This window comes from Solanum verrucosum, unplaced genomic scaffold (genome assembly GCF_900185275.1).
Source record: "Solanum verrucosum unplaced genomic scaffold, falcon-dt-bn FXZP01000086.1, whole genome shotgun sequence".
In the NCBI taxonomy this organism is placed as follows: domain Eukaryota; kingdom Viridiplantae; phylum Streptophyta; class Magnoliopsida; order Solanales; family Solanaceae; genus Solanum; species Solanum verrucosum.
Window position 1 is genome coordinate 1,754,173 of NW_026020100.1, and position 27,739 is coordinate 1,781,911.

At 32.4% G+C, this 27,739-nt stretch overlaps 2 protein-coding genes and 1 pseudogene across 2 annotated transcripts; all 3 read right to left on the minus strand.

The window, feature by feature from the left end:
• Window positions 1-12,461: 12,461 nt before the first annotated feature.
• On the minus strand, window positions 12,462-18,118 carry LOC125824979 (GDSL esterase/lipase 4-like; annotated as a pseudogene).
• Window positions 18,119-19,047: 929 nt separating this feature from the next.
• Window positions 19,048-21,226, minus strand: LOC125825025 (GDSL esterase/lipase 2-like). The gene is given in 6 exon segments (XM_049504375.1): window positions 19,048-19,169; window positions 19,172-19,288; window positions 19,930-20,194; window positions 20,399-20,623; window positions 20,714-20,835; window positions 20,980-21,226. Coding segments are annotated over 6 exon segments (1,098 nt in total).
• A 1,377-nt stretch (window positions 21,227-22,603) lies between these two features.
• Window positions 22,604-24,768, minus strand: LOC125825022 (GDSL esterase/lipase 5-like). Its single transcript, XM_049504374.1, has 5 exons — window positions 24,516-24,768; window positions 24,271-24,392; window positions 23,749-23,973; window positions 22,937-23,201; window positions 22,604-22,845 (listed from the first exon to the last, which is right to left on the minus strand). Exons 1-5 carry the CDS (start codon window positions 24,766-24,768, stop codon window positions 22,604-22,606), a joined length of 1,107 nt encoding a protein of 368 aa, XP_049360331.1.
• Between the last annotated feature and the right edge of the window lie 2,971 nt (window positions 24,769-27,739).

Genomic DNA, 27,739 nt, shown 5'->3' on the forward strand with positions numbered 1-27,739 from the left:
AACAGAGTCGTCACTTAATGTTAAGTAAAAATCAAGAAAAAACTTAAAGTTTTCAAAAGACTTAAACATATAAAATCAGTTGAAAATAAAGGGGTTCGAGTTCAAATGTACATTTCGAGAAGGTGTTAGGTCCTCGAAATGTCCGCTAACTTGCGGTTGACCGGCGATTTGACTAAAATGACTTTGACTAATTTTTTAGAAAATATCAACTAAGAAAACTCATTTTTTATTATTGTTTTTTAATTATTATTATTATTGTCATTTTAATTATCTTAAAGGGAAATGAACTAAAGGGAGGATTTTTCTAAAGGGGAATAACTTAAGTGTTGACAAAAAATAATAAAATAAAGCTAAGTATGAAATATAAATATTTTAATTTGAGTATATAAAAAGTGAAATGACTATCTTTGGGAATTTAATTAAATTAAACCATAACATAAATACAGTTAGTCAATATAACAAGTAATTAAAGAGCAAAGGGAAGAAATATCAATTGGGCCTTTGACTCAAATTCGTGAACCTGTCCTAATACTAAAAATGATCCAAAACATGAATTTGGGCCTATTTAATTAAAATCCTGCAGCTGTAAATTTTGGGCTTTGGCCCACTTTTCTGTCACCTGGACCTGCTGGAAATGGGTCAAGGCCTTTGGGCCTATTTGCCTTCAGAAAATCTGTGTATATTCTTTACGGAAAAGGGTCAAAATTGCCCCTGAACTATGCGAAATAGACCACTTATACCCTCCATTCCATTTTGGGATCAAAAATACCCCCGCAGTTATCCCAGGAGACCACAAATACCCTCAAGAGTTAACACCCCAATTTTTTAGTTACGTGGCAAGCCACATGGGACTAATCCCTCCACCTAAGCATTGCCAACTAAGATTCACTACAAAATAACTTGACTTTTAGTGGCGACAAAGTCGCCACAAAATCCCAAAATATTGCCACTAAAGGTTATGAGTGATTTTTAGTGGCGACTAAGGCTCCAACAACCATTCGCTAGTAAAACCTATTTTTTCAACAAAAAAATATGATAATTAATTTTCGATTGCGACCTAATTTTCCAAAATAAATAACTTGCAACATCCATATTAAAAACATCCAATATTATTACGAAAAATAATCAAAATTACTTCTCGATTCAAATCTCCTACTATATATATATAATGCATCATTGTACATTTTATACATTTACATATGACATAAAAATAAAACATATAGTGTCTTCAAACTCCTACTTAATCGATATCATATTTGGTTTTTTAAAAACAATGAAGAAAAAAACACAAAATTAGAATTTAATGTTAAAAACTTTTAGTGACGATTTTCTGGGCTTTTGTGGCGACTGTTGTTGTCGCTAAAGGTCTAGTTCTTTTGTAGTGAATCCTAGTTGACAACGCTTAGGTGGAAGGATTAGTCCCACGTGGCTTGCCACGTCAACAAAAATTTGGGGTGTTAACTCTTGAGGGTATTTGTGGTCTCTTAGGATAACAACAGGGACATTTTTGATCCCAAAATGTAACGAAGGGTATAAATGATCTATTTCATATAGTTCAGGGGCAATTTTGACCCTTTTCCGTATTCTTTATGTATATCACTGTATACGGGACATATTTAGGCTCGTTTGCGTGTATATTGGGATATATATCGAATGTATGCAGCCCACTTCAAATTTCCAGCACCTGTATCGTCATTCCAGACCTGTATATCACTGTTCTTTCCATGTATACTTGTGTATACACTTGTATACATCCTATATACGGCCCTCTTTTAGGCTTTTTGGGATCTGAAAACTCAGTTTCCAGCCACATGTACTGCTTTCCACCTGTTCATCAATTTCTTTCACTCGAAAATGGGGCTGACTCGAGCAAGAAGAGCAAATTTGGGCTTTTACGGCCCAAATCGGAATGCAAGGGGAAAAGAGAAGTCTGTGAGGACTCAAGGCAGATTCACATGCAAAGAAAGGGGATAGAAGAAACGAATTAGTAAGTATTTAATAGAGGCTGATCTAACAGGTCTTAAGAATTCCAAGCAAAGTCAAACACGGATAAAATGTAATGCACTCGGATTAATAATTCTATCAAAGGAAACTTGAAAGAACGCATTAAGACATCTGATCATCCCAAATCTCAAAAGAAAAACCAAGTAATGAGTAAAGGGGTTAACTGAAACAAACAATCAAGAAATGATCACCCTAAATACATAACACGTTGTCTGATTTAAAGAGGAGGGAAAACCCATAATGCTTTTATTTCTATTTAAACCCATACAAACTTACACATGTTTTCAAATAAAATTAGAAGATAAGCTAGGAAGAAACACACTGCCATAACATACAAAAAATGAACAGAAGCTTGGACTAACCTAATGAACATAAAACAAAAAAAAGTCCTAATGACATATCACATACAAAAAACGACCAACTAATTTATAAAGCAATATTAGAGAATAATCCAAGTAAGACTATATTAAAGATTAATTCAAATTTTGGGAAAATGATAACTAAACCAACAAAATGAAACTAGCATTCAATCTCTTAAAATTAGCTAAGCCAATGCAATCTTATATTTTAAACAGATTAACCACACGAAATGGCCAAACACTACACTGACTATCATACGCATAAGTTCAAATCTAACAACAAATATTAATATTTTATACTAAAGTAGAATGAACTATATATTTGAGCAACACCAATATAGATCTCATAAAAGATCGAAATAAGAAAGAGATGAGGGAAGCATGCTAAGGAACTCATACTTGAGCAGCAAAATTAGGCATTTTTCTTTAACTAAAATTCTACGCAAGATGGAGACACGAACATGAAAAACAAGGTAAGCTAAACAGGAACATTCCACACTTCGAACAACAATGGGGGAGGGAAGGAGGAGGCAACCAAACACCATTAAATGTGAATGACTTTGATGCAGACATTAAATCAAATTTTAGTATGCTTCAAGGCTGAGACCAAAATGACATATAAGCTAAATTTAATCGGAGAAAGAACCGATGCTTACCGAGAACCGCACTTACATCAATAAACAATTAAATACCGGTTGACAACAACACAATAACACACAAACTTTCAGATTACAACACTTCAAGAGGCGAAAGGAATGAACCGTAGGCATCAAACTTGAGAATAGAAACACAAAAAAAGGACATGCTGCAAACTAAAAAAAAAGAAAACTAAAACTTGCCTTTCAAAATAGACTCAACCAAAAATGAACCAGTAACGAGTCAAAACGGGCAGCAGCAAATTTGATTTAAAGGCTCACAACAATGGCAGATACAATACCTAACTCATAATGTTGACATCTTGGTTCATTCATTCAACTTGAGGTGAAAGAATGAAGCATATGACATCGAAAATTAAACAATATTACAGATTCATGGCGATCTGAAAATGAAGTAGAACGAATAGAACAGCTTTGACAACTAGACTAAAAGGCAGCTAGGAACGTAAAAAAAAAAATAGTAAAAGGGACAGAACATCATAGGCAACATATTCAAAATGTAAATCACATAAATGTGAGCAGCATGACCAATATGAATCAAAGCAAACTTTATTGATTTCGGATCCAAGCTTACTGTCCGAAAACTCACAAGAAAATGAATATCGAATACACACAATATGTTACATTGAAACGGAATACGGAAGGAAACGACAATACCTTTCTCGGGGCAATGAAATGAGACAAAAATGATCAGAGCAATGACAACCTCTACCACACAGACTCGACTCGAACAACGATCAAGAAAGTCAGGCAGAATGTCGAACTCAAGCATCGAAGTTAGCTGTCTCCTCTGTTTTCTTGAAGTGTATTTGGTATGTATTTTGGCTAGTTTTCGCTTAAGTTGTTCTTAGTTAGCTTACTTAAAAAAAATTCAACCTTCCTCCGATATTTTTTTCTCTAATCCCTTTCTACTGAATAAAGGGAGAGTATATATAGAATGGAATCTAGGGTTCGGAAAGGGGGAAACGGATAAAATCCGGATAGAAAAGGGCCCAATTCAAAATTCAAACTCCCAAAATCCTTTCACCATTAAAGGGAGACACTCTTTTTCTGAAATTTCGCCCCATTCCGGAAGAGGAAAGGGGAGAAACGCGTGTTGCTTTTGCTGCACTGTACGGATTGAGAGGGATGTTGGAGAAGAAAATAAAAATCGCAGAGTACTGCCTGCTGTGTTGACGCCGTGTACTGCCGCTGCTTTCCGTTTATTGGAATTGACGTTGTTGGTTGTTGTAGTTCGAATATTCCGTGTTAATTCCTTTGGAAACGACTCTCATCGTGAGGACGCCGTGTACTGCTGTTGGTCTGTCGGTCTCTGTGAGCATTGGAGCTGCTGACGTTGAACTGGTATTCGGGTCTTGTTGAAGAAGAGACTTGGCCGGGTTTTGGGAGTGGGCTGCTGATGTATTGTATTGTTGTATGGATGGGTCTGTGTTATGCTGGGAAATTGTATTGGGCTGCTGAAAAGTGGCCCAAACTTTGGTCTAGAGATGGGTTTAAATAATGGAAAATTTTTTAAAACAACAATATTTTAGCTTTAAGTGGGATTTCTTAGCAACATTTCCATTATTTATTAAAAATGTTATTATTTTAGTTTGTTAAGGAATTAGTTATGTATTTATTTTATTTTGATTAATTTGAAAGAATACAAATAATTAATAACAGAATAGAGAAAATCATGGAACAAAAAAATTCAAAAAAGGTTAAAAAGATTTTAAATACAAATTAGTTACGTTTTGAAAAGAGCATAAATAGTCATCTTTCTGTCGAGCGTTTTTTTGCTTTCTTCTTAAGAAGATCAAAAAAAATAAATTAAAATAATTTAGTTTGTCTTCCGATCATTCATCTGATAACTTCCAAAGCTTCTTCAAGTCAAATACGGCATATTTTAAAACATAATTTTTCAAAATCGACGACTATACATTTGTCGCATTCAGTGAACAATCGAAAAACAATTAGGTATTTTGATTTTTTTATTTGTTTGGCTGAGATATTTGTATATGTCGAGTACAAGAGTGTTTTTTTTTATTGAATCAGTGAAATCTTTGTATGTATTGGGATTTATAGTTTTTTTGGACATTTTGTATCAAAATTATGATGTATAACGAATGAATTTTTTTTTTTTTTTTTAGTTTAATAGCTATTTTTTTTGTTTGAATGCATACAATAATTTGTATCCCATTAAGTTAATGTAACTAATCGATCATGAACTATATATTGAATACAACAATATATGAATACAAAAGTGAGATGAAAATACAAAGTGAGATTGAATATAAAGTTGTGAATACAAAAGAAATACTTTCTTCATTTGAAATACAAAGTGACTTTGAAAGGTAAAATACAAACTAATCGATCATGAACTATATGTTGAATACAACAATATATGAATACAAAAGTGAGATTGAATATAAAGTTGTGAATACAAAAGAAATACTCTCTTCATTTGAAATACAAAGTGACTTTGAAAGCTAAAGTAGGCACATAAAATACAAAACATGTTGGTATACAATTAGGTTGAATACAAAACAAAAGAGAAATACAAACTTGTTCACATATAAATTGAGATTGAAATACACAATGAATACCCAATAAAATACAAAATTGTTAGCATACAGTTAGAATGAATACAAATTAAGAAGGAAATACAAACATGTTGGTATACTAATTGAGATTGAAATACAATGTAAAAACAAAAAATGTGAAACTTTTTGATATATAGATAGAATGAATACAATCAGCCCAATAAACTACTCAATTTAAACTATTTTTTCAGCTATATTCTCCATAACACAAGTTGTAATTCAAACTCTTTTTTCCCGAATAAAGTAAAACTTTTTGTGAGTCATGTTATATTCTCTTGCCGTAATTCCCACTCTTATATCTCAACATGTTTGATTAAATGTACAATTCATTCAAAAAACTGTTACAACACAACTAATATATTAGGTCCATATAGACTATTATGGAAGCCCAAAGCTACGTTTGAAATATATACTATAAGAACTTATGCCTCAAGTTCTCTCTCAACTCATGTAAAATATTCATGGGTCACTAGCAGCAAGTAGCCACAAATACACAGAGCAATAACTCCGTAATATGTAAAGTATCATAACTATTTGATGAATATCTAAACAAAATCACATAAAAATTGGAAAATTCGACTGTAAATCCGTAATATATAGAATCGGTGATTTAAACGTCAAATCAAAATAAATCAAAATAGATAATGGAAATTACCTTGCCAATCGAGAAATCTGCTTGAATTAATAAAGCGATATCGTTTAACAATAGAGAGAATTTCTTCATGAACAATAATTGAGCACTTTGAAGAAAGATAATCTTGAAACGTGGAAGGAGGGGAAGAAACGTGAAAGGTGGGGAAGAATCGTGAATGGTGAAGAAGAAGGTTAATGGATATTGGTTTAATTTTTTTTTCTTTTAAACGGTTATTGATATATAATTTGGTCCAATATAAGACTCTTTCCATAAATAAAATTAATTTTAAATACTAAAATCTGAATACATATTATTTTATAAAAATATTGTCATTCTGCCATTTTAAATAAATATTTTAAAGTGTTGTTATTTTAACTAATTATGTTAGGTATTATGACTTAATTGCTAATTTTCCCTTGAATAAAAGGTTAGATTAGGCCAAAATTGTAATGGGAACTAATTAACAATTTAACCAAGCGGATTAAAAAGGTAGCCAAATGAATTAATTTTAGAAGGTTCGGCTAGAATTCAAATAGGACAAATTAACATAATTAATTTATGTGCTTTTTCCTTCTAACGAGATAAAATAATCAACTTAATCATAAACTGCTCGATTTTCACATAAACTAATTAATTCAAGACTATAATTCAAACTAAAACTAAATTAATAAAATACTTATTTTAATCAATGTAGAACTTTGTTGCTACGATTTTCAAAATATTTGTAAGACGTAGTAAATACATATTTAATTATATGAAATATAGTTATTATTCAAAATACTATAAAGATCGATTGAAATTACTTAAAATAACCTTGAAACTAATTTGAATTATATAAAGCTAATTATTCTAAATCATTCGAAAAATTAAGAAGCTCGGAAATTAATTATTATCAGGAAGGGTCAAAATTGGGTGTCAACAATTGTAGACGAAGAGGGAAATTTTATTGATCTCAACCAAATGAACATTGCATTTATTCCAACTTATTTCTCAACTGAGATATGAAGTCATTGTTGCGGAAGCCGAATATATAGAGAGTAATGAAATCACAACTGCTATATCTAAAGGTAGCTAATAAATAGTAAATGAGACAACAACACCAGGAATTAACGAGGTTCGGCAAACTTTTTTTTTCTTTTACCTACTCCACGGACACAACCAACCAATATTTATTTCACTCTAAAAGAGTACAAGTGAAATACTACAAGAGAGAAAGAAGATCAAATGCCTTTGAAGATGAGAAGGCAAGTGAGAGGTGTGTTACAAATGAATTAGGAACTACCTATTTATAGGAGTGAATTCTTCCTATTTATGTCATCTGTGACATCACAATGTGTCAAAATGTCAAGATTTACCTTGTGAAACCATTTTATGGTTCACCTAAGTTTCACCTACAAAAGGTGCTATCTTGACTTTTGTACCAATTAAGAATTATCTTCCTAACTACCAAATCTTCACATTAATTCATCTTTGAATCTTGTCAAATTTAACAAATCTCCACCTTGGCAAGATTCTCCATTTTTAACTTTCTCTCAACAACTTTTGAGTGTGTCTTCAACCTCAATCTTCAATGTTCAACAATGTTGACCAAGTTGAAACAATGTTGAAACTTGACCGCAGTCACCACTTTTGTCAGCATATCGGCAGGATTATCCATAGTATGGATTTTCTTCACTATGACTCCACCTTCTTCGATGATGTCTCGTATGAAATGATATCGGACGTCAATATGCTTCGTCCTTGCATGATAAACTTGGTTCTTCGCTAATTGAATATCACTTTGACTATCACAAAATATTGTGATTCCTTCTTGTCTAATACCAAGCTCTCTAAGCAATCCTTGAAGCCAAATTGCCTCCTTCCTAGCCTCTGTAATTGCCATATACTCTGCCTCAGTGGTAGACAAAGCAACTGTTGACTGCAAAATAGACTTCCAACTAAGTGGTGTGTTTGCAATAGTGAAAACATAACCAATAGTTGATCTTCGTTTGTCCAAATTACCTGCATAATCTGAGTCACAACATCCAACAAGATATTGATTATCTTTATGCTCAAAAACCAAGCCAACATCTATAGTACTATGAATATACCGTAGAATCCATTTTATAGCCTGCCAATGATCCTTTCCAGGATTATGCATGTACCTGCTTACAACTCCAACATCGTGTGAAATATCTGGCCTTGTGCAAACCATTGCATACATTAAGCTACCAACAACATTCACATATGGTACTCTTGACATATATTCTCGTGCAACTTCATTCTTTGGCGACATAGTATCACTAAGCTTAAAATGAGGAGCAAACGGAGTGCTAACCGACTTCGTTTTCTCATTCATGCCAAATCGATTTAGTACCTTCTTCAAATATTCTTTCTGAGATAAAAAAAAGCTTCTTTGAATGTCAATCTCTTTTTATCTCCATGCCAAGAATCCTCTTTGCCTCACCCAAATCCTTCATCTCAAACTCTTTTTTAGTTGAATCTTTAGCTTCCCAATTTCCTCTTGATTTTTAGAAGCTATCAACATATCATCAACATATATGAGAAGATATATAAAGGAATCGTCTTCAAGCTTGCGCAAATACACACAATGATCATATTTGCTTCTTATGTACCTTTGCTGCAACATAAACTTGTCAAATCGTTTGTACTATTTTCTAGAAGATTATTTCAATCCATACAACGATTTTTCAAGTTTGCACACCATATTTTCTTTTCCATCAACTTTGAATCCTTCTGGATGAGTCATGTAGATTTCCTCTTCCAAGTCTCCATGTAAAAATGCAGTTTTTACATCTAACTGAACTAGTTCCAAATTCAACTGTGCTACCAAAGCCAACAAAACTCTAATGGAGGAGTGTTTCACAACTAGAGAAAATACCTCATTATTGTCAATTCCCTCCTTTTGAGCGTATCCTTTGGACATCAATCTTGCTTTGTAGCGAACATCTTCTTGGTTAGGAAATCCTTCTTTCTTTGCAAATACCCATTTGCACCCAATTGCTTTCTTTCCATCCGGGAGATTAGCCAATTTCCATGTATGATTCTGATGAAGGGACTGCATTTCTTCATCCATGGAAAACCTCCACTTATCTTCTTCTGAACTTTGGACTGCATCTTTATAAGTGGTAGGAATGCCATCCGCTGCAATTGAGTCCGCATAAACTACCACATCTATGAGTAGAGCAGGTTTTCTTATTGTCCTTTTTGGCTTGCTGGTTGCTATTGATTCAAGTTGTGGTTGAGGTTCTTGAGATGAAACCTCCCCTTCGACTGGCTCTTCTTCTAGAGGAAAAACTTTTGTTGTTTCCTCATTTGATCCATGTGTTGGGAAAATTATCTTTCCCTCAAACTCCACTTGCTTTGAAGCACCATCAATTTGTTTGACTTCTTCAACTGTTACCTTATTTGTCAAGGCAGATTCATCAAAGGTAACATCCCTGCTGAAAATAATTTTTCTTGTCTCTAGACACCATAAACGATATCCCTTGACTCCTGAAGTAATTCCCATAAATAAAGCTTTCTTTGCTCTTGGGTCCAATTTTGACTCTTTTACATGATAATATGCAATTGAGCCAAATACATATAAAGAACCATAATCTTCAGCATGTTTTACATACAATTTTTCTAATGGTGTCTTCCTACCTATAGCAGCAGATGGTAGACGATTAATGAGGTGGCATGCATATGTTATTGCCTTAGCCCAAAATTCTTTGCCCAAGCCAGCATTTGACAACATACGCCGAACCTTCTCCAACAAAGTTAGGTTCATGCGTTCTACCACTCCATTCTGTTGTGGTGTATTTCTGACAGTGAAATGTCTGACGATGCCATTTTCCTCACAATTTTTTTGAAAAAGATCATATTTGTATTCTCCACCATTGTCTGTGCGAAGACACTTGATCTTTTTGCCACTTTGAGTTTCTATCATCGCCTTCCATTTGAGAAAAATTCCTAATACTTCATCTTTTGTTTTCATCGTATACATCCACAGTCTTCGGGAAAAGTCATCAACAAAGGTTACAAAATAGTGTTTCCCACCTAATGAAGGTGTTTTGGAAGCACCCCAAACATCTGAATGAACATAATCCAAAATACCTTTAGTATTATGGATAGCTGTTCCAAATTTAACCCTTATTTGCTCTCCCTTGACGCAATGCTCACAAAACTCCAAGTTGCAAGTTTTTACTCCTTTTAGCAATCCTTGATCTGATAAAGTTTTCAAGGATTTTCCTCCAGCATGTCCCAAGCGCATATGCCACAGCCTGGTCATTTCTGCCTCCTTGTCGTCATTGGATGTTGTTACTGTTGTCCCAATAATTGTACTACCTTGATAGTGGTACGTGTTATTATTTCTTCAAATTGCCTTCATTACCACCAGCGCACCAGAGCATATTCTCATTACGCCATTATCTGCAATGACTTTGAATCCCTTTGACTCTAGGGCTCCAACAGAAATGAGATTCTTCTTCAAATCCGGTACATACCGAACATCTGTTAATGATCAGGTCAATCCATCATGATTCCTTAATCGAATTGAACCAACACCATATGCGGTAAGAGGATTATTATTTGCGGTGTGAATAACTCCACATTCTCCTTCTTGTAAATCAACAAACTAGTCCCTATTGGGACACATATGATAGCTACAAGCTGAGTCAATCAACCATACATTAGATGATTTGGATAGATCTATTGTAACTAGTGAGTAATCGGAGTCATCACAATCAGCCACATTTGAATCCATGACAGCCTTCCCATTATTTGGTTTGGCTTTGCTTTTCAACTTTGGGCAGTCTTTCTTCTAGTGCCCTTTTTCTCGGCAACAGGCACATTCATCTTTGCTGAGTTTGGAACTTGACTTGGATCTCCCATTCTTCGTTCTCACATGATTTTGAGAACGACCTCTCACAATCAGAGCTTCTGCTTCTCCACCCTTTTGTTTTTCTCTCTTTCTTTGTTCATAACTATATAAGGCAGAACAAACTTCTTTGAGAGATACTTCATCATTCCCATGCAGTAGAGTAGTTTCAAGGTGCTCGAACTCATCGGGAAGTGAACTTAACAACTTAAGGCCATATCTCCATTCGTAAAAGTCACGTCCATATTCCGCAAATCTGTCGCCAACTTATTAAAGCTGGTGATATGATCATTCATTGTGCTACCAGGAATATAAGTGAAGTGTAACAGTCTTCTTTTCATGTAAAGTTTATTTTGACTGTTTTTCTTCAAGAATTTCTCATCCAATGAATTCCATAATTTATTTGCAGATGTTTCCTTTGTGTATGGATACTTTTGTTCTCTTGCTAGGTAAGATCAAATGGTACCACAAGCAACACGGTTGATAATCTTCCAATCTTCTTTTCCTACACCGTCTGATTTCTTTTCTTTTATGGCAATATCTAGCCCTTGTTGAAATAGAACATCAAGGACCTCGCCTTGCCACATTCCGAAATGTCCTGACCCGTCAAAAATTTCAACTGCAAATTTTGCATTTGACACAATTCGTGTCATAAGCGAAGATACCAATGATGACGTATTATTGACATTCGATGTGGACTCATCATTTTTATTGTCTCCCATTTTTGCTACAAATACTATTTACTAGCTAACAATGCAAAGATCAAAGTAAATCTTTTCTAATGTGGAAGTTCAGACTGTGCTGCAACCACAGAGCATACTCAGATAATACCTTGGCTCTGATACCAATTGTTGCGTAAGCCGAATATATAGAGAGTGATGAAATCTCAACTGCTATATCTAAAGGTAGCTAATAAATAGTAGATGAGACAACAATAAAAAGAACACCAGGAATTAACGAGGTTCGGCAAACTTTTGTTTTCTTTTGCCTACTCCTCGGACACAACCAACCAATATTTATTTCACTCCAAAAGAGTACAAGTGAAATACTACAAGAGAGAAAGAAGATCAAATGCCTTTGAAGATGAGAAGGCAAATGAGAGGTGTGTTACGAATGAATTAGGAACTACCTATTTATAGGAGTGAATTCTTCCTATTTATGTCATCCATGACATCACAATGTGTCAAGATGTCAAGATTTACCTTGTGAAACCATTTTATGGTCCACCTAAATTTCACCTACAAAAGGTGCTATCTTGACTTTTGTACCAATTAAGAATTATCTTCCTAACTACCAAATCTTCACATTAATTCATCTTTGAATCTTGTCAAATTTAACAGTCATCACATCAAATCTAAAGATTGGCTATATTGAAAGTTCATACAAGAATTTTAGGTTGTAAGGTGCTACAACATTTGGAGTTCCATTCCATAGTAATTCCGAGTATTTTTGGCAGGCATGCTCAGAGGGATGAGTGGAATAAAAAAACAAGTAATCTTTCACAGTGTTACATAACTCGTACTCTTTTACCTGCCAATTCCCTCCACAACTAGGAATCCCTCGCAATGGACCTGTTCCACAACAAGCCGTCTCTGATATCTTAACACCTAAACAAAACAGAAAAAAATCACAAGTAAATTAAGACCGAGGAAACATTTTTTATATAACAACAAACATTTGATTCTGTGTTTTCTCTACATATATAGTTTGTGTAATTTCATTTTGTTTTGAACATTACACCTACATTCTACTTTGTTAGCAGAGCCATGAAATTGCTGCTTCAGTGAAATCTGTTGATCCATTCTCTTTTAAGGAGAAGGCGAGATTACAAGGTGAGAATTTAGCAAGTCAATCAGTTGAGCTACTAAGATTCTCCTCTATGATCAATTCTGGTTCTTTCTTTTACTCTTTGTTTTTTTATGGTTTCTCAGCCCGTGACTATACCAACATAGGAGTCCAACTAAATCTAGATTCTCACGGGGAGTGCTACATTGAGGGTAAAACTCTTTTTAACAAAGACAGTTCCATACTCAAATGCTCGAACTCGAGACCTCTGGTTAAAAATGAAAAAGTACTTACCATTCCACCAACTCCTATTGGAACTTCTTGGTATAATATCTATTCCTAACATAAAAATACTTGATTTTGACTTCAATGAGGTAGAACATACCATATTTTGTTGGATTATGAATGCTATCTGCAACTACTTTGAAGAAGTTGAATATTGTATACTTAAATCCAGGCAATTGTTTCTCTAGTTGTTTGAGCATTTTTGGAAGAGCTGAATTAAACATTTTGGCCAAGTTTGTGGCCTTCTCCATGCAACTTCCATTTGTAACTCCTTTTTGAAGGTTGAAAGCCCTAACAGAAGGGAGACAACCAAATGGACCCAAATTAAGCATCACAAACTTTCTCCCTCCTTCCTTGTAAATCCCCTGTTGCATTGATAAATAGTAATAACTCAGTTAAGAAAAGGTAATAACCAATAATTAAGGTGTGAGTTACGAAAATATGATAGTTTACATATGTTTTTGATTCTTTAAGCACAGTACAAAGAACTATTTATAGCTTATTTAGCCAACCTTCTAGAAAGTCAATTATTATTTTTTAAAAGAAAATTGAGGTGTTTGACTTTTTTTTAGAAAACAAATAAGTACTTCTAAGTAGTCGCAGAAGAAGTTGTTTTTAACCCTCAACCAAGTTCAAGTTTCTACTCTAACTAGATATGGACACATGCGTTATACGTGTATTCCTATCAAGTATTTCAAACTTTTTAAAATATAATGACATAAATATTGATAAAACATACATGTGTAAGTGTTTCCAATTTCAAAGTGAAAATACAATTTTTCATGTGAAAATATATGTTGCAACAATATAAAACAATTGCAAAAGACACTATAATGTTACTCTTGAAAAATATCTTTCAAATAGAATATGGAATAATCTTGCTGATTTATATTAGTAAAATCTAAACAAAATGAAGCTTAATTACTCCTTTCTTATAATATTACAATCAAAATGTCCAAGAGCAAAATTGTCATCACACCAACCATTTGAGTTTTAACACTACAGAAAACTATCATCAATATAGATTACTCATATTTAAGAAAATTATTAGGCTTAGTGTCGCACAAATGTAAATGGGACTCTCATTTTTATTTGAAAATTAAGTTTTATTATCATTCATACAAATCGTAGAAAAATTAAAAATAAAACAAAAAAGGTGAAAATGAACAATATATGTATGTGTTCGAAACAATATATTAGATAGACGATAAAATAACATAATTAAAATCTTTCATTCAAAGTAACAGTTATTTAGCAATCTTTATTTAAATTAACTTGAATTTTGACAATTTACAATATGGATATATGAGTATATTGCATAAATTATTCAAGTATTATCAAATGCATCATATATTAATAGAAGTTTTATCGATTAATTAAGTAACACTTACAAGAACAATAACACAACAACAAATAAAAATAAATTTCCACAACAATATTGCAAGATGATACAAGAATTACATAAAAATATGGATTGCATACCAAATTTAATTTTGACAACCATATCTTGACTCCAAAATGGGAAAGAAAGCTTAAAATCATGAGGTAATAAACAAAAGATCTCAAGGAATAGGAGTTCAACTATTCTACGATAAGAAAACTTTTTTTTTTTTAACTTCAGAATGATGTCATCTATTCTTCTCCTCAGTTCTTGATGACATGTTATATCATTATCTAGGAAGAAGATTAGAGAACCGTAGATAACAAAAAAGAAAAGAATATGATGATCTAGGGACAAGCAAATTGTGGCTATAATTTACTGGTATTTAACTATCTTTTCACCTATCAAAATTCAATAATGGGGCACATTGAATCATGACACATAAATTTTATTTTTGGTTTCATAATTCAAAGAGTCATTGATTGGAAGAGTTTCGTACATTGTTTTATCTTTTACTTTAATTAGATTAATTAATGTAATCAATTATAATTATAATGCCATAACACAAGAAACAAAATGTAGTTGTTGGGCTTCATATATATTATTATGTAATTAAAATATTAATATTTAACAAATGCAAATTAGTATTCAACAAAATAAATTTGAAAGGTGAGGTTGAATCATTATTAAGCTGATTACCTTCAATACAGAAGTCAAATTCCCCATAATCATATGTACATGTCTTCTATCGTAATTTGGGGAAGTCGAATTTGCTAGTAAAGGGGCGACGAAATCATTACTGCCACTGCTAAAAATATATACACCATTGGAGAGTATCTGTTTTCCCCACTTTCATCTTCAACAGTTTTTGAAATATTTCAACTGACTACTAAGATCTATAACCTGTCAAATGGAAACAAACAGTATCAAATTCAAACAATAATAACATAAAAGGAAATATTGTTACTTACAGAGCCACTATTGGTTTCAGCCTAACAACCAGAACCGCCTGATGCAAAGTTTACTCCATCAACCAAATGTTTCTTCCCGTTTCAAAATACGGCGGAATAAATGGCAAATTAGCATATTCAGCTGCAAAATACAACTAACTATAATTATGTTCAGGTCAGCTTGCGCATAAGTTGATTATCTACTACCTCCCACAATTAAATACTTTTCAAAGAATTGACGAAAATGCAAATAAATTTACCGATAAAATCAGGAATGAGACGTCCATTGGAGGCCCTGCCAGTAGGGTATTTGAAGAATGATTCTCCATAAGGAAAATAATTTGCTTTGAAGCTAACAGTGGAGTTGATGTAATTATTATTTCCAGCATCAAAAACTGAATCACCGAACACGCACTACAACATATATAGCTACGAAATTATTAGCTACGACATCAAATTCGTCACTAATTATTCGCTTTTAGTGACAAAATTTACTTTTCGTGCTTAAATATATGAGACACATACTTTTAGTGACGAAACAAAAAAATCGTAGCAAAGTTTCGTCTACTAAAGTTTCCCACCAAAAAATTAATTGGCGCCATTTGTTAAGTAGTGTTAGTCACAAATTTAAAGTTATCGGTGACACATTATTTCGTCACTAATAATGTATCTAATTCATGACAAATTATTTTTTGTCTTAAAATTTATTGATTTTTTTACCCAAAAAAATTGTTGTTACAATATCGACAAATTAGAATTCATAGTTAAATATTATAAGTTTTAGCTATAAGAATTTAACTTTAATTATGATATTTATTTTCGTCACTAATAATATAAATAATTGGTGACAAAGATTTTATTGTCTCTAAACAATCTGTGATTCAGTGACAACAAAAAAATTGTCACGAAATATGTAAGGTGTTAAATAGCGACAACTTAAAATTTGTAGTGAATAATTCAACTATTTGCTACGAAAAAATTCATAGCTAAATACAATTTTTTTTGCTACAATTGTTCATAATTACAAGTGACAACTTATAAAAAGAATAATATAAGTGCTTCATAAGAAATAGACAGAGTCCTTTCGTTAATTGGAGAGGGAAAATAGTAAAACCAACGAATTCGGTCCATTTTGTAAAAATGAAAAAGTTCAATTCATGAATTTTCTTAAATTACACAATTATGCATCATTTCAAAAATACAATTTAGGTTGTAAGTATCGTGAGTGGGGTATGATTCTGCCACTAGATCACTAATTAATATTTGTTGGTTTAACACTTTTGTTTTTTATTTGATACACTTTCATCGATAAAGACGATAGAAAAAATAATTTCTCAAGTCTTGGTGCTAATTTTTGTGTTTGTCTATTGATTTGTGGTTGGTAAACTGCATAGACTAAGTCGATCTATTTGTTTCTGTCTAAAAATATGTAGTTATTTAATAGTAATTTCACAAATGCATGTAGATCAACTATACAGAGATAACATCAACTTACAAACTTAGACTTTGCAAGGGTGCGAAATATTTCATGAATTTCTATTAACTTTTCCATCAGTGTGAAAATCGAAATAAACTAAAAAAATGAAAGCACAAATGAAAGAAACGAACAACCTAGGATTTCAAATATATTATGATGAAGTACTATAGTTATGGGTATCGATGTTTTTTTTTTTTTACAAAACAATTGATTTACTAACCGAATTGAACCGATTATTCAATTTTTTAAATAAAATCGAAAGTTTAATTTTATTTAAATTTATAATTGTACTATATAATTTTTAAATTTTTTAAAAATAACTGAATAAAATAACAGAATCGTACTGAATATATTTAAAGATATGTTAAAAAATATACAGTTTAATTAAAATATAATCTACATTTGAATGAATTGTGGGTGGTAAATTTCATGCACTTGTGTATGTGTATAAATAATCATATAATATATTATATCTACAAAAGTTAAATTTGAAAGAAGTGAATGAAGTAGAAAATAAATTAAAAATGAGAGACAAGAGAGAGTTGATCTGATAGTAAGCATTCCTCACTTCCAACCTTAAGGTTATGAGTTCGAATCCCCAAGAAAGCATGATGTGGGAGCTCCTAGGGAGGAGTTTAAAATAAATTTGAGATGGGTGGGGGGAGGAAGATAATAAGAAAATTAATCTTTTTTATAATAATAAATAATTTTTGGTATATAAAATATAGTCATTATTGACGATATAATTTTGTCGGTAGTAATAACCTTTTTAGTGACAAAACATACTATTATCTACAAAAAATATACTTTTTACGACAAATGAATTTGTCACAAATGTTGAAGCATTTTGGGACGATTTTTCTTTTTGTAGTCAACATAATACTTTTAGCGACGAAGCACTAAATCGTCTTTGTATACTTTTAGAGACACACATTTAGTGACGACTGAGTGACAAATTATTTTTCGTCTCACAAGAATTTTAGTGACGAAATATGATTTATAAATGATGAAATTATTTGTCCCTGATAATCGAATTTGTTGTAGTGACGAAAAGGGCAGCTTGATGAGGTCTTTTATGGCACACAATTGGGGTGGAAAAATGTGCAACCAAAACAAAGATGCACAAGCTTGAGATCAAAGCCATTATTGGTTTGGTTTATATTTGCACGGAGTTGGTAATATATATAGTACTAGTGAAGTGCAGAATGATTAATAAAAAGAAAAAAAAATTGTTTGCAAAAGCGGAGTCATGATTAAGAGTTTAGGGTTCTAAATTTCGTCAATTTTATTACGGGTTCACAAATTTATATATATATATATATATATAAAATTAATTTTTTAGTATAAATACAAGGTCTACGAAAAAATTACTGATTTCATCTGAACCCACGAACCCCCACATAACTCCGCCTCTACTCGTCTGCATCCACTATCCACTCTATGTAAAGAGTAAGTAAGTTTTTCAATTGATTGAAAGATTTTTTTTTTTAAAAAAAAAAAATCAAAGACCCCAGGGCCACTTTATTAAAGCAAAATAATATGTACATTCAGGTGGCCCAGGGTGTGCTGGCTGACAATCATTAACTTAGCAAACCTGATGTAAAATCTTTAAAAAAATTCAATTGAACCAAACACTTGACACCACATTCCCGAAGATTATTTGATTTAATACAAATTACTACTCCCACCCGTCCCAATTAGTTGTCTTTGTTTCTTTAGAGTTAGTATTATAAAATGAAGTACCAAACACATGGGGAGGTTTCTTTGTATCTTTTCATGATGCATAACATCAACTCCCAGTCTAGCATTTTCTCGCTTTTCTTTCAGGTGAGTAACTCAGACACATATATTTACATTGATTTAGTATTTCAGAGTATACCTTGACCTCGATAACTCTAATCTACATTCATGTTCATCTTCTTAAGGTCCAATAATGGATGAAAACAGAGAAAGAGAAGTCGTTGTAGATGAAGAGGGAAATTTTTAATTGATCTCAACCAAATGAACATTGCATTTATTCCAACTTATTTCTCAACTGAGATACGAAGTAATCACATCAAATCTAAAGATTGGCTATGTTGAAAGTTCAAAAAACGACTTTAGGTTGTAAGGTGCTACAACATCTGGAGTTCCATTCCATAGTAATTCCGAGTATTTTTGGTAGGCTTGCTCAGAGGGATGAGTGGAGTCAAAAACAAGTAATCTTTCACATTGTTACATAACTCATACTCTTTTACCTGCCTCTTCCCTCCACAACTAAGAATCCCACGAAAGGGACCCGTTCCACAACAAGCCGTCTTTGATATCTTAAAACCTAAACAAAACAGAACAAAATCACAAGTAAATTAAGACTGAAGAAAAATTCTTTACATCAACATACTACTTTGTTAGCAGAGCGATGAAATTGCTGCTTGAGTGTTTAAACTGAATATTAAAGACAGACAAGAAAACAACTCATATACATGATTTTCTGTTATATCTTTCCATATCCTTTTTGTTTGTTTCGAGAAATCTATTGATCAATTCTCTTTTAAAAGGCAAGCGAGATTACAATGTGGGGAATCGAACCCTCACTAACAAGGTGAAAATTTAGATAATCAATCAGTTGAGCCATTAAGATTCTCCTCTATGATCAATTCTGGTTCTTTCTTCTACTTTTTTTTTAATGTTTCTCAGTCCATATGTGATACCAGCAATGGAGTCCAACTAAATCTAGATTCTCACGTGGAGTCCTACATTGAGGCCTGAGGGTAAAACTCCTTTTAACAAAGATAACTCCATACCCAAATGCTCGAACCCAAGACGTCTGGTTAAGAATGAAAGAGTACACACCACTCCACCAATTCATATTCGTACTTCTTGGTAAAACAGCTATTCTTACATAAATCAACAGTGCACAATATATAATCGAACATCAAAATACTTGATTTTGACATTCAATGAGATAGAAGATACCATATTTTGTTGGATTATGAATGCTATCTGCAAATACTTTGAAGAAGTTGAATATTGTATACTTAAATCCAGGCAATTGCTTCTCTAGTTTTTTGATCATTTTTGGGAGAGCTGAATTAAACATTTTCGCCTTGTTGGTGGCCTTCTCCATGCAACCTCCATTTGTAACTCCAATTTGAAGGTTGAGAGCCCTAACAGAAGGGAGACAACCTAATGGACCCAAATTAAGCATCACAAACTTTCTTCCTCCTTCCTTGTAAATCCCCTGTTGCATTGATAGATAGTGATAGTTCAATTAGAAAAAGGTTATAACCAATAATTAAGGTGTGAGTTATGAAAAAATGATAGTCCACGTGTTTTTATGATTCTTATCCCTAGCTTTAAGCGAAGTACAAAGAATTATGTATAGCTTATTTAGCCAAACTACTATTCAACAAAATAAATTGGAAAGATGAGTTAAGTTGATTACCTTCCATACAGAAGTCAAATTCCCCATAATCATATGTAGATATTCTCTATCGGAATATGGAAAAGTCGAATTTGCTGTTAAAGAGGCAAACATATCATTATTGGCAGTGCTAAAAATATATATAGCATTTGAGAGGATCTGTTTGGACTCTCTTCTCCCCACTTTCTTCTTCAACAGTTTTGCGACGTTTTTGAAATATTTCAACTGTGTTTGAAGATCTATAACCTGTCAAATGGAAACCAACATTTAAAAATAAATTAAAAAAATATATTCCACCTAATATTGATCTAACTATCAAATTGAAACAAGACTTACAAAGCCACGAGCGGTTTCAGCCAAACAACCAGAACCGGCAGAAGCAAAATTCACTCCATGAATGAAATGTTTCTTCCCAATTTGAAAATACGGCGGAATTAATGGCAAATTAGCATATTCAGCTGCAAAATACAACTAGAAATCAAATTCTTCACCCATGTGTTCGAGTCAGCTTGAACATAAGTTGATTATTTTACAGGACATATACTACCTCCCACAATTAAATACTTTTTTAAAGAATTGACCAAAACTCGAATAAATTTTACCGATAAAATCAGGAATGAGGCGTCCATTGGAGGTCCTGCCAGTTGGGTACTTGAAGAATGATTCTCCATAAGGTAAATAATTTGCTTGGAAGCTAGCAATGGTGTTGATGTAATTATTATTTCCAGGATCAAAAACTGAATCACCGAACACGAAAAGGGCAGCTTGATGAGGTCTTTTATGGCACACAACTGGGGTGGCAAAATGTGCAACCAAAACAAAGATGCACAACCTTGAGATCAAAGCCATTATTGGTTTGGTTTATATTTGCATAGAGTTGGAAATATATATATATATATATAGGTACTAGTGATGTGCATAATTATTAATAAAAAAATACTTGTATGCATCCACTATCCCTCTATGTAAAGAGTAAGTTTTTCAATTAATTGAAAGAGTGTGTGCTGGCTGACAATCATTACGTACTTACCAAACATGTTAAATCATGATGTAAAATCTTAATTATATTCAAAAGTCAACTCAGTTACGAAGGAATTAGAATTTGTGTTTCGGAACATATTAACATTTCTTATATATATATATAGGGAAAAAAGTTTGAAAAATACTTCAACTTTGGCCGACATTGCTGTAACAATATCAAACTTTGGAAAGGACCTTTTACCCCAGTACTATTTAATAGTGTATTTTAAAAGTATATATGTGTATACGTGGACATCATAAATATTGCATCATTTTAAATAGTAATGTGTCCATGTGGTAAAAGGTTCTCCATAAAGTTTGGTAACGTAAAAACAATTTCGGTCAAAGTAGAAGTATTTTTCAGACTCTTTTCCCTTTAATATACCATGAGAATATGTCATTAAGGGTTAAATGAGAAAGTTGGACTTAAAATCTATAAATACAGAATTTTGTCGTTCATGATTAAAAAATAAAATGAAAAGAGGTAAAATTGTCCTTAAACTGTAAAAAAATATCATCAGTTAATAGATTGATCTAAAAAGAGCTCTTGCCGTCAATAGTTTGATCCAAATGTTTTTATTGTTACTTAATAAGTCAAAAATATCATTTTTCCAAATAAGTAATTTTTTTTTTCTCTTTATAACACATATGTTTTCTAATGATGATTGTTTTTTATTAGAAAATGTTTATGATTTGGGTGCTTTTTTAAAAATAATTCAAATGGATTTTAGAAATTTGATTGATTTTTTTAAATAAAAATAAAAATTAATGATGTGGCCGAATCATTGTTCGCCCACATGGAAAAATGAGTATGCAAAACTAGATGAATTTTTAGTTAACTCATAATGACATGAATTAGCTTTTTCTCAAACGAAAATGGCATAGGTGAACCAAACCTTTAACAGAGGGTATAAATGAGTTTTTTTCTCAAAGTTAAATGACATATATGAGTTTCCCTTTATTATTTAGTAATTCTATCTTTGCCTTTACCCCACATTTATTTAGTCGCTCTACCTCGTACCCTTCTATTCTTGTAGATTTATCATTCAAATTGTTGATGTGTAATATTATGTAGCAACGGAGAATGTAAAACATTGTATTTATTAAAACATTACATTACAATACAATACGATATATTATGAAACAATATGTAACAACCACTCAAACAAAATGTAGGCATTAACAATTAATAGAATTGTCATCATGTTATGTTGAAAGTTCAAAAAAGGATTTTAGGTTGTAAGGTGCCACAACGTCTGGAGTTCCGTTCCATAGTAATTCCGTGTATTTTTGGTAGGCCTTCTCAGAGGGATGAGAAGAGTCGAAAAATAAGTAATCTTTCACATTGTTACATAACTCATACTCTTTTATCTGTCTCTTCCCTCCACAACTCAAAATCCCTCGAAATGGACCCGTTCCACAACAAGCCGTCTCTGATATCTTAAAACCTAAATAAAACAGGACAAAATCATCGGTGCATAATATATAATAATCAAACATAAAAATACTTGATTTTGAGTTTGAAGAGATAGAACATACCATATTTTGTTGGATTATCAATGCTATCAGCAAGTACTTTGAAGAAGTTGAATATTGTATACTTAAATCCAGGCAATTGCTTCTCTAGTTTTTTGAGCATTTCTAGGAGAGCTGAATTAAAAATTTTGGCAATGTTTGTGACCTCCTCCATGCAACTTCCATTTGTAACTCCCTTTTGAAAGTTGAGAGCCCTAATAGTAGGGATACAACCTAAGGGGCCCATATTAAGCATCACAAACTTTCTCCCTCCTTCAATATAAACTCCCTATTGCATTCATTTAAACAAAGCACAAACAAACGATCCGTCAGCGAGTTAATGACCTCCCCATTTATTAATCCAATTCAATTTGACATGCCCTTTTAAGCTGACCTAAACGTTAGGCTGATATAAAATCTAGATTGACATATCAGAAATCTTATTAAAATATTTTTTAAAATGTCTATTTTGTTTTAATACCATTAGACCTCAACATCTTTACATGTACAATATTGTGATATATAAAATTAATTACTCGATAATTCAATAAACCATAAAAAAAAAAATGAAGAACTTTAAAAACTGCATAAGAGTTGGGCGAGTGAAGCTATGACCCATTATCTAGTTCATTTTGACCAAGTCATTTCAACCCAAATAACAATTGAGCGGGTTAATAGGTCAATTGATTTAGACTTACTTAAATTTAGTCCATTTGAGACGCCCAGGTTTAACTACTCTCTAGTCAAAACTCAACATATAGAAAATGGAAGTAACAATATGTGTTTGGTAAATTAAATCGAAAGAAGTAGAAAAGATGAAAAATTAAGTTGATTACCTTTAAAACAGAAGTCAAATTGCCCATAATAATCTGTAGATATTCTTGATCGAAATTTGGAGAAGTCGAATTTGCTGATAAAGTGGCAAATACATCATTACTGCCACTGCTAAAAAAATATACAGCATTGGCCAGGATTTTATGGGACTCTGTTTTCCCCACTTTCTTCTTCAACAGTTGTGTCACGTTTTCGAAATTTTTCAACTGAGTTTTAAGATCTATAACCTGTCCAATCGAAACCCAACATTTAAAGAAAAATTAAAAAATAATCCCATCTGATATCAAAGCAAACAAGAATTACTTAAAAGTAATTTTTTTATTTTTTTTTATTCTCTGTGACAGCCCTCTGTCCTGCTGTGAGCACCGCTTTAGGTAAGTCATATGTGAGAGGCTCGACTCAGAAGAAATAGAAATGAGGATTTTTTTTCCTTGTTCATGCTGAGTCATTAAAAAGGACACATAAAATTGAAACAAGAATTACATAAAAGTAATTAGTTAAAGGAAATAAATATTGTGACTTACAGAGCCACGATCGGTCTCAGCCAAGCAACCAGAACCGCCTGATGCAAAGTTTACACCATGAACCAAATGTTTCTTCCCAATTTCAAAATAGGACGGAATAAATGGCAAATTAGCATATTCAGCTGAAAAATACAACTAACTATAATTATGTTCAGGTCAGCTTGCGCAAAAGTTGATTATCTACTACCTCCCACTATTAAATACTTTTCAAGGAATATAATTGCCCAAAACGTGAATAAATTTACCTATAAAGTCAGGAATGAGGCGTCCATTGGAGTTCCTGCCAGTAGGGTACTTGAAGAATGATTCTCCATAAGGGAAATAATTTGCTTGGAAGGTAGCAGTGGTGTTGATGTAGTTATTATTTCCAGGATCAAAAATTGAATCACCAAACACGAAAAGGGCAGGTGCTTGATGAATATGGCTGCGAATACACAAAATTGGTGTGGCCAAATGTGCTACCAAAACAAAGATGCACAAGCTTGAGATCAAAGCCATTATTGGTTTGGTTTATATTTACATAGAATTGGAAATATATATATATATAGTACTAAAGGTATGCAGAATGATTAAAAAAAATAAAACGTGTCTGCATCAACTATCAACTCGACGTGAGGAAGTGTTGGCTGCCTGGCTATTATTTTTGGGTAGTAAACAAGTTAAAACATGATGTAAATTCTTATATACCCTCAGTTTTATCTTATATGACCGTATTAATTAACGAAAGGTGGAGTTAAAAAAATAATATATTTTTTTTTAGAATTTGTGTTTTAGATATATTATATCATGTGATATAAGGAAAATACATCATTAAGGATTTTATCATTCTTCTTGAAAGGAATTAAGCACCAAACAAATTGTATAATTTGTGGTATTTTCATTGTTTACCTAACTTCTTAACAAATGTCTTGATACCATAATATCTTTTTTATTTTTTAAACAATGATTTAAATTTCCCTTATTTTGAGCGTAAATTTGTGTAACAAAATTTAATATATACTACTCATCTCGATTCTCAATAACTCAATCACTACAACAAAAAAGACTTTTCACGATAGAATGGAAATGAGCTAATTGCTTTTAATTTAATCACTACTTAAAAAAATCACCTTTAAATATGCATGGACAAAAAAATAATTACATTTTCACTATCAATTAAGAAAATGACCCACAAAAGAGCCAATTGTTTACTTTTTATCTTGCATATGTCTCTTCATCAATTATTGTTGTGAACTAAGCTCTTTCTCTTTCTTTCTTTAATAGAGAGTACAATTATATACTCAGTTGTTTTTACTTGTTCATTATGAACTATTTAACTTGACATGCTCCTTAATGAGAAACAAATATAATTATAATTTTTACTATATCGCTCTTTAAATATAATAAGTTTAGTGTTTTGGAAAATTCATATATTGAGAAATGACTATAGTTAATCATATATTATTATAAGTGGGAATATCTTAACTTCAAAGTTGGATTACGATTTTACCCCTTCACTAAATTTAAATATTATTAAAAAACTAATCATATATTATTATAAGTGGGAAGATCTTAACTTCAAAGTTGGATTACGATTTTACACCTTCACTAAATTTAAATATTATTAAAAAACTAATTAATAAAATATTAAATAATAATTATATGGTATCTGTCACGCCCCGAGCCTACACCCTGGGCGTGGCCGGCACTCGAGAACCATTGTTGGCCCCAAGTGAAATCTTGGCCTGGCTTACTTACTCAGCGGAAGACTTTAAGCATTAAGAAAATAACTCAAATGCAAGATATATAACTCAACTATCTCAAATTTAACTCATAATGTTTTAGAAATAAACATTTAACTTAGCCAAATTGGCAACTCAATTCTGAACATAAGTCAATAACAAAGTAAAGACAATGAACTAACTGACTATCTATCTATGAAGCCTCTAATAACTGAGATGGATATTGGGACAAGACCCCCGATCATCCTAACAACTGAAATACTAAAACTGAAAGCAAATGAAAAAGGAGCTCTCCGGAAAGCAAGGAGGCTCACCAACTGACTCTGAGTACTCAACCCGATCAACGATGCGCTGGATGTTGATCCTGATTACCTGCATATGTATCATAATATGATGCAAGCCAACTGACATCAGTACATTAAATATACGAGTATGTGAGTTGGAATGCTAAACATAACATATGCTTGAAAAGAGTCTGATGATACACTTACCTGGGCTTTACTTAACTTAACTGAACTCAATATAAAGCAGTGTAAATAAATGCAGTATAAAGAAAAGCTTTAAAACATGGTTTTCAACTTTGTGTATTTAGAAGTACAATGATAACTCTGTATGTATGCAAAGATACATTATGAACCCTGTTTGTATATATAAAAAAATACAAATATATTTGATGTATATAAAAATACAAAATATTGATGTGAGAGTTTCTCTAACCGACAACCATCACTTAAGATCTATAGTGATCATACATCGTTTTACCTCACGCTACCAAGGACCGTCCTATACCTTGTCGGGGGTATAGAACCTAACTCACTAAGTGGATCTACTAGTCTATGCTAAAAAGCACTAAGGGTTCATCTAAAAAGTATGACCCTTTTCTACCCATGATGGCTACATGGTTTATGGGGGTTGTGGGTTATCTGAACGCTCCCCCATATCGGTGCTCAATAGTACTACTCCCAAAATATGATACTACCTCTTCATGTTTAAAAACATAACTTCCTGCTGTGGTTTGAGATAATTGCTCAAAACTTAGCTCAAAGGCTATCTTGGAAATCTCAGTTTCCTCTCTTGCTTAATTGTGAAAGCATTTACTCTTTACTGAAAAACTAGCTTAGAGGCTCTTTTAGAAATCTCAGTTTCCTTTCTTATTTAAATGTGAAAACATTTACTCTTTACTGAAAAAACTAGCTCAAAGGCTCTTTTGGAAATCTCAGTTTCCTTTCTTGTTTAAATGTGAAAACATTTATTCTTTGGGAATGCATAGTCCCATATACTCTTTTGAAGAAAAGACTTCAATCTTTACTCTTTACTCAACTCAAAACTTAAGTCTTAAAACAAAGTTAAAACATTTGTAAAAGACTTTTGAAAACTTTCTGAACTTCTCTTAACTTGACTCTTAACTTCTCTTAACTTGACTCTTAACTGATCCTTGAATTGAATTATGAATTCAAGGATTGAGATTTGTGATAGGAAATATCTCATGATGTTTAGGAATGATTTTAGATAGCTAAACATGAGAAAATATTTAGAAATCACTGCTTGAAAGCTGGCACGCGACGCGGAGATGTAATTAATTTTTTGGTCGCGAAATCAATTTTGATGCATAACGGTCCGTGACCGCTCCACGACGTGAGGAGAAAATTTTCAAAACTGGGGAATGGGTTCGCAACGCGGACCTGGTACCCAGATTTGCCCGACTTGTTCCTTCTTCGTTTTCTAGCCCCAATTCGCCTAATTTCGAT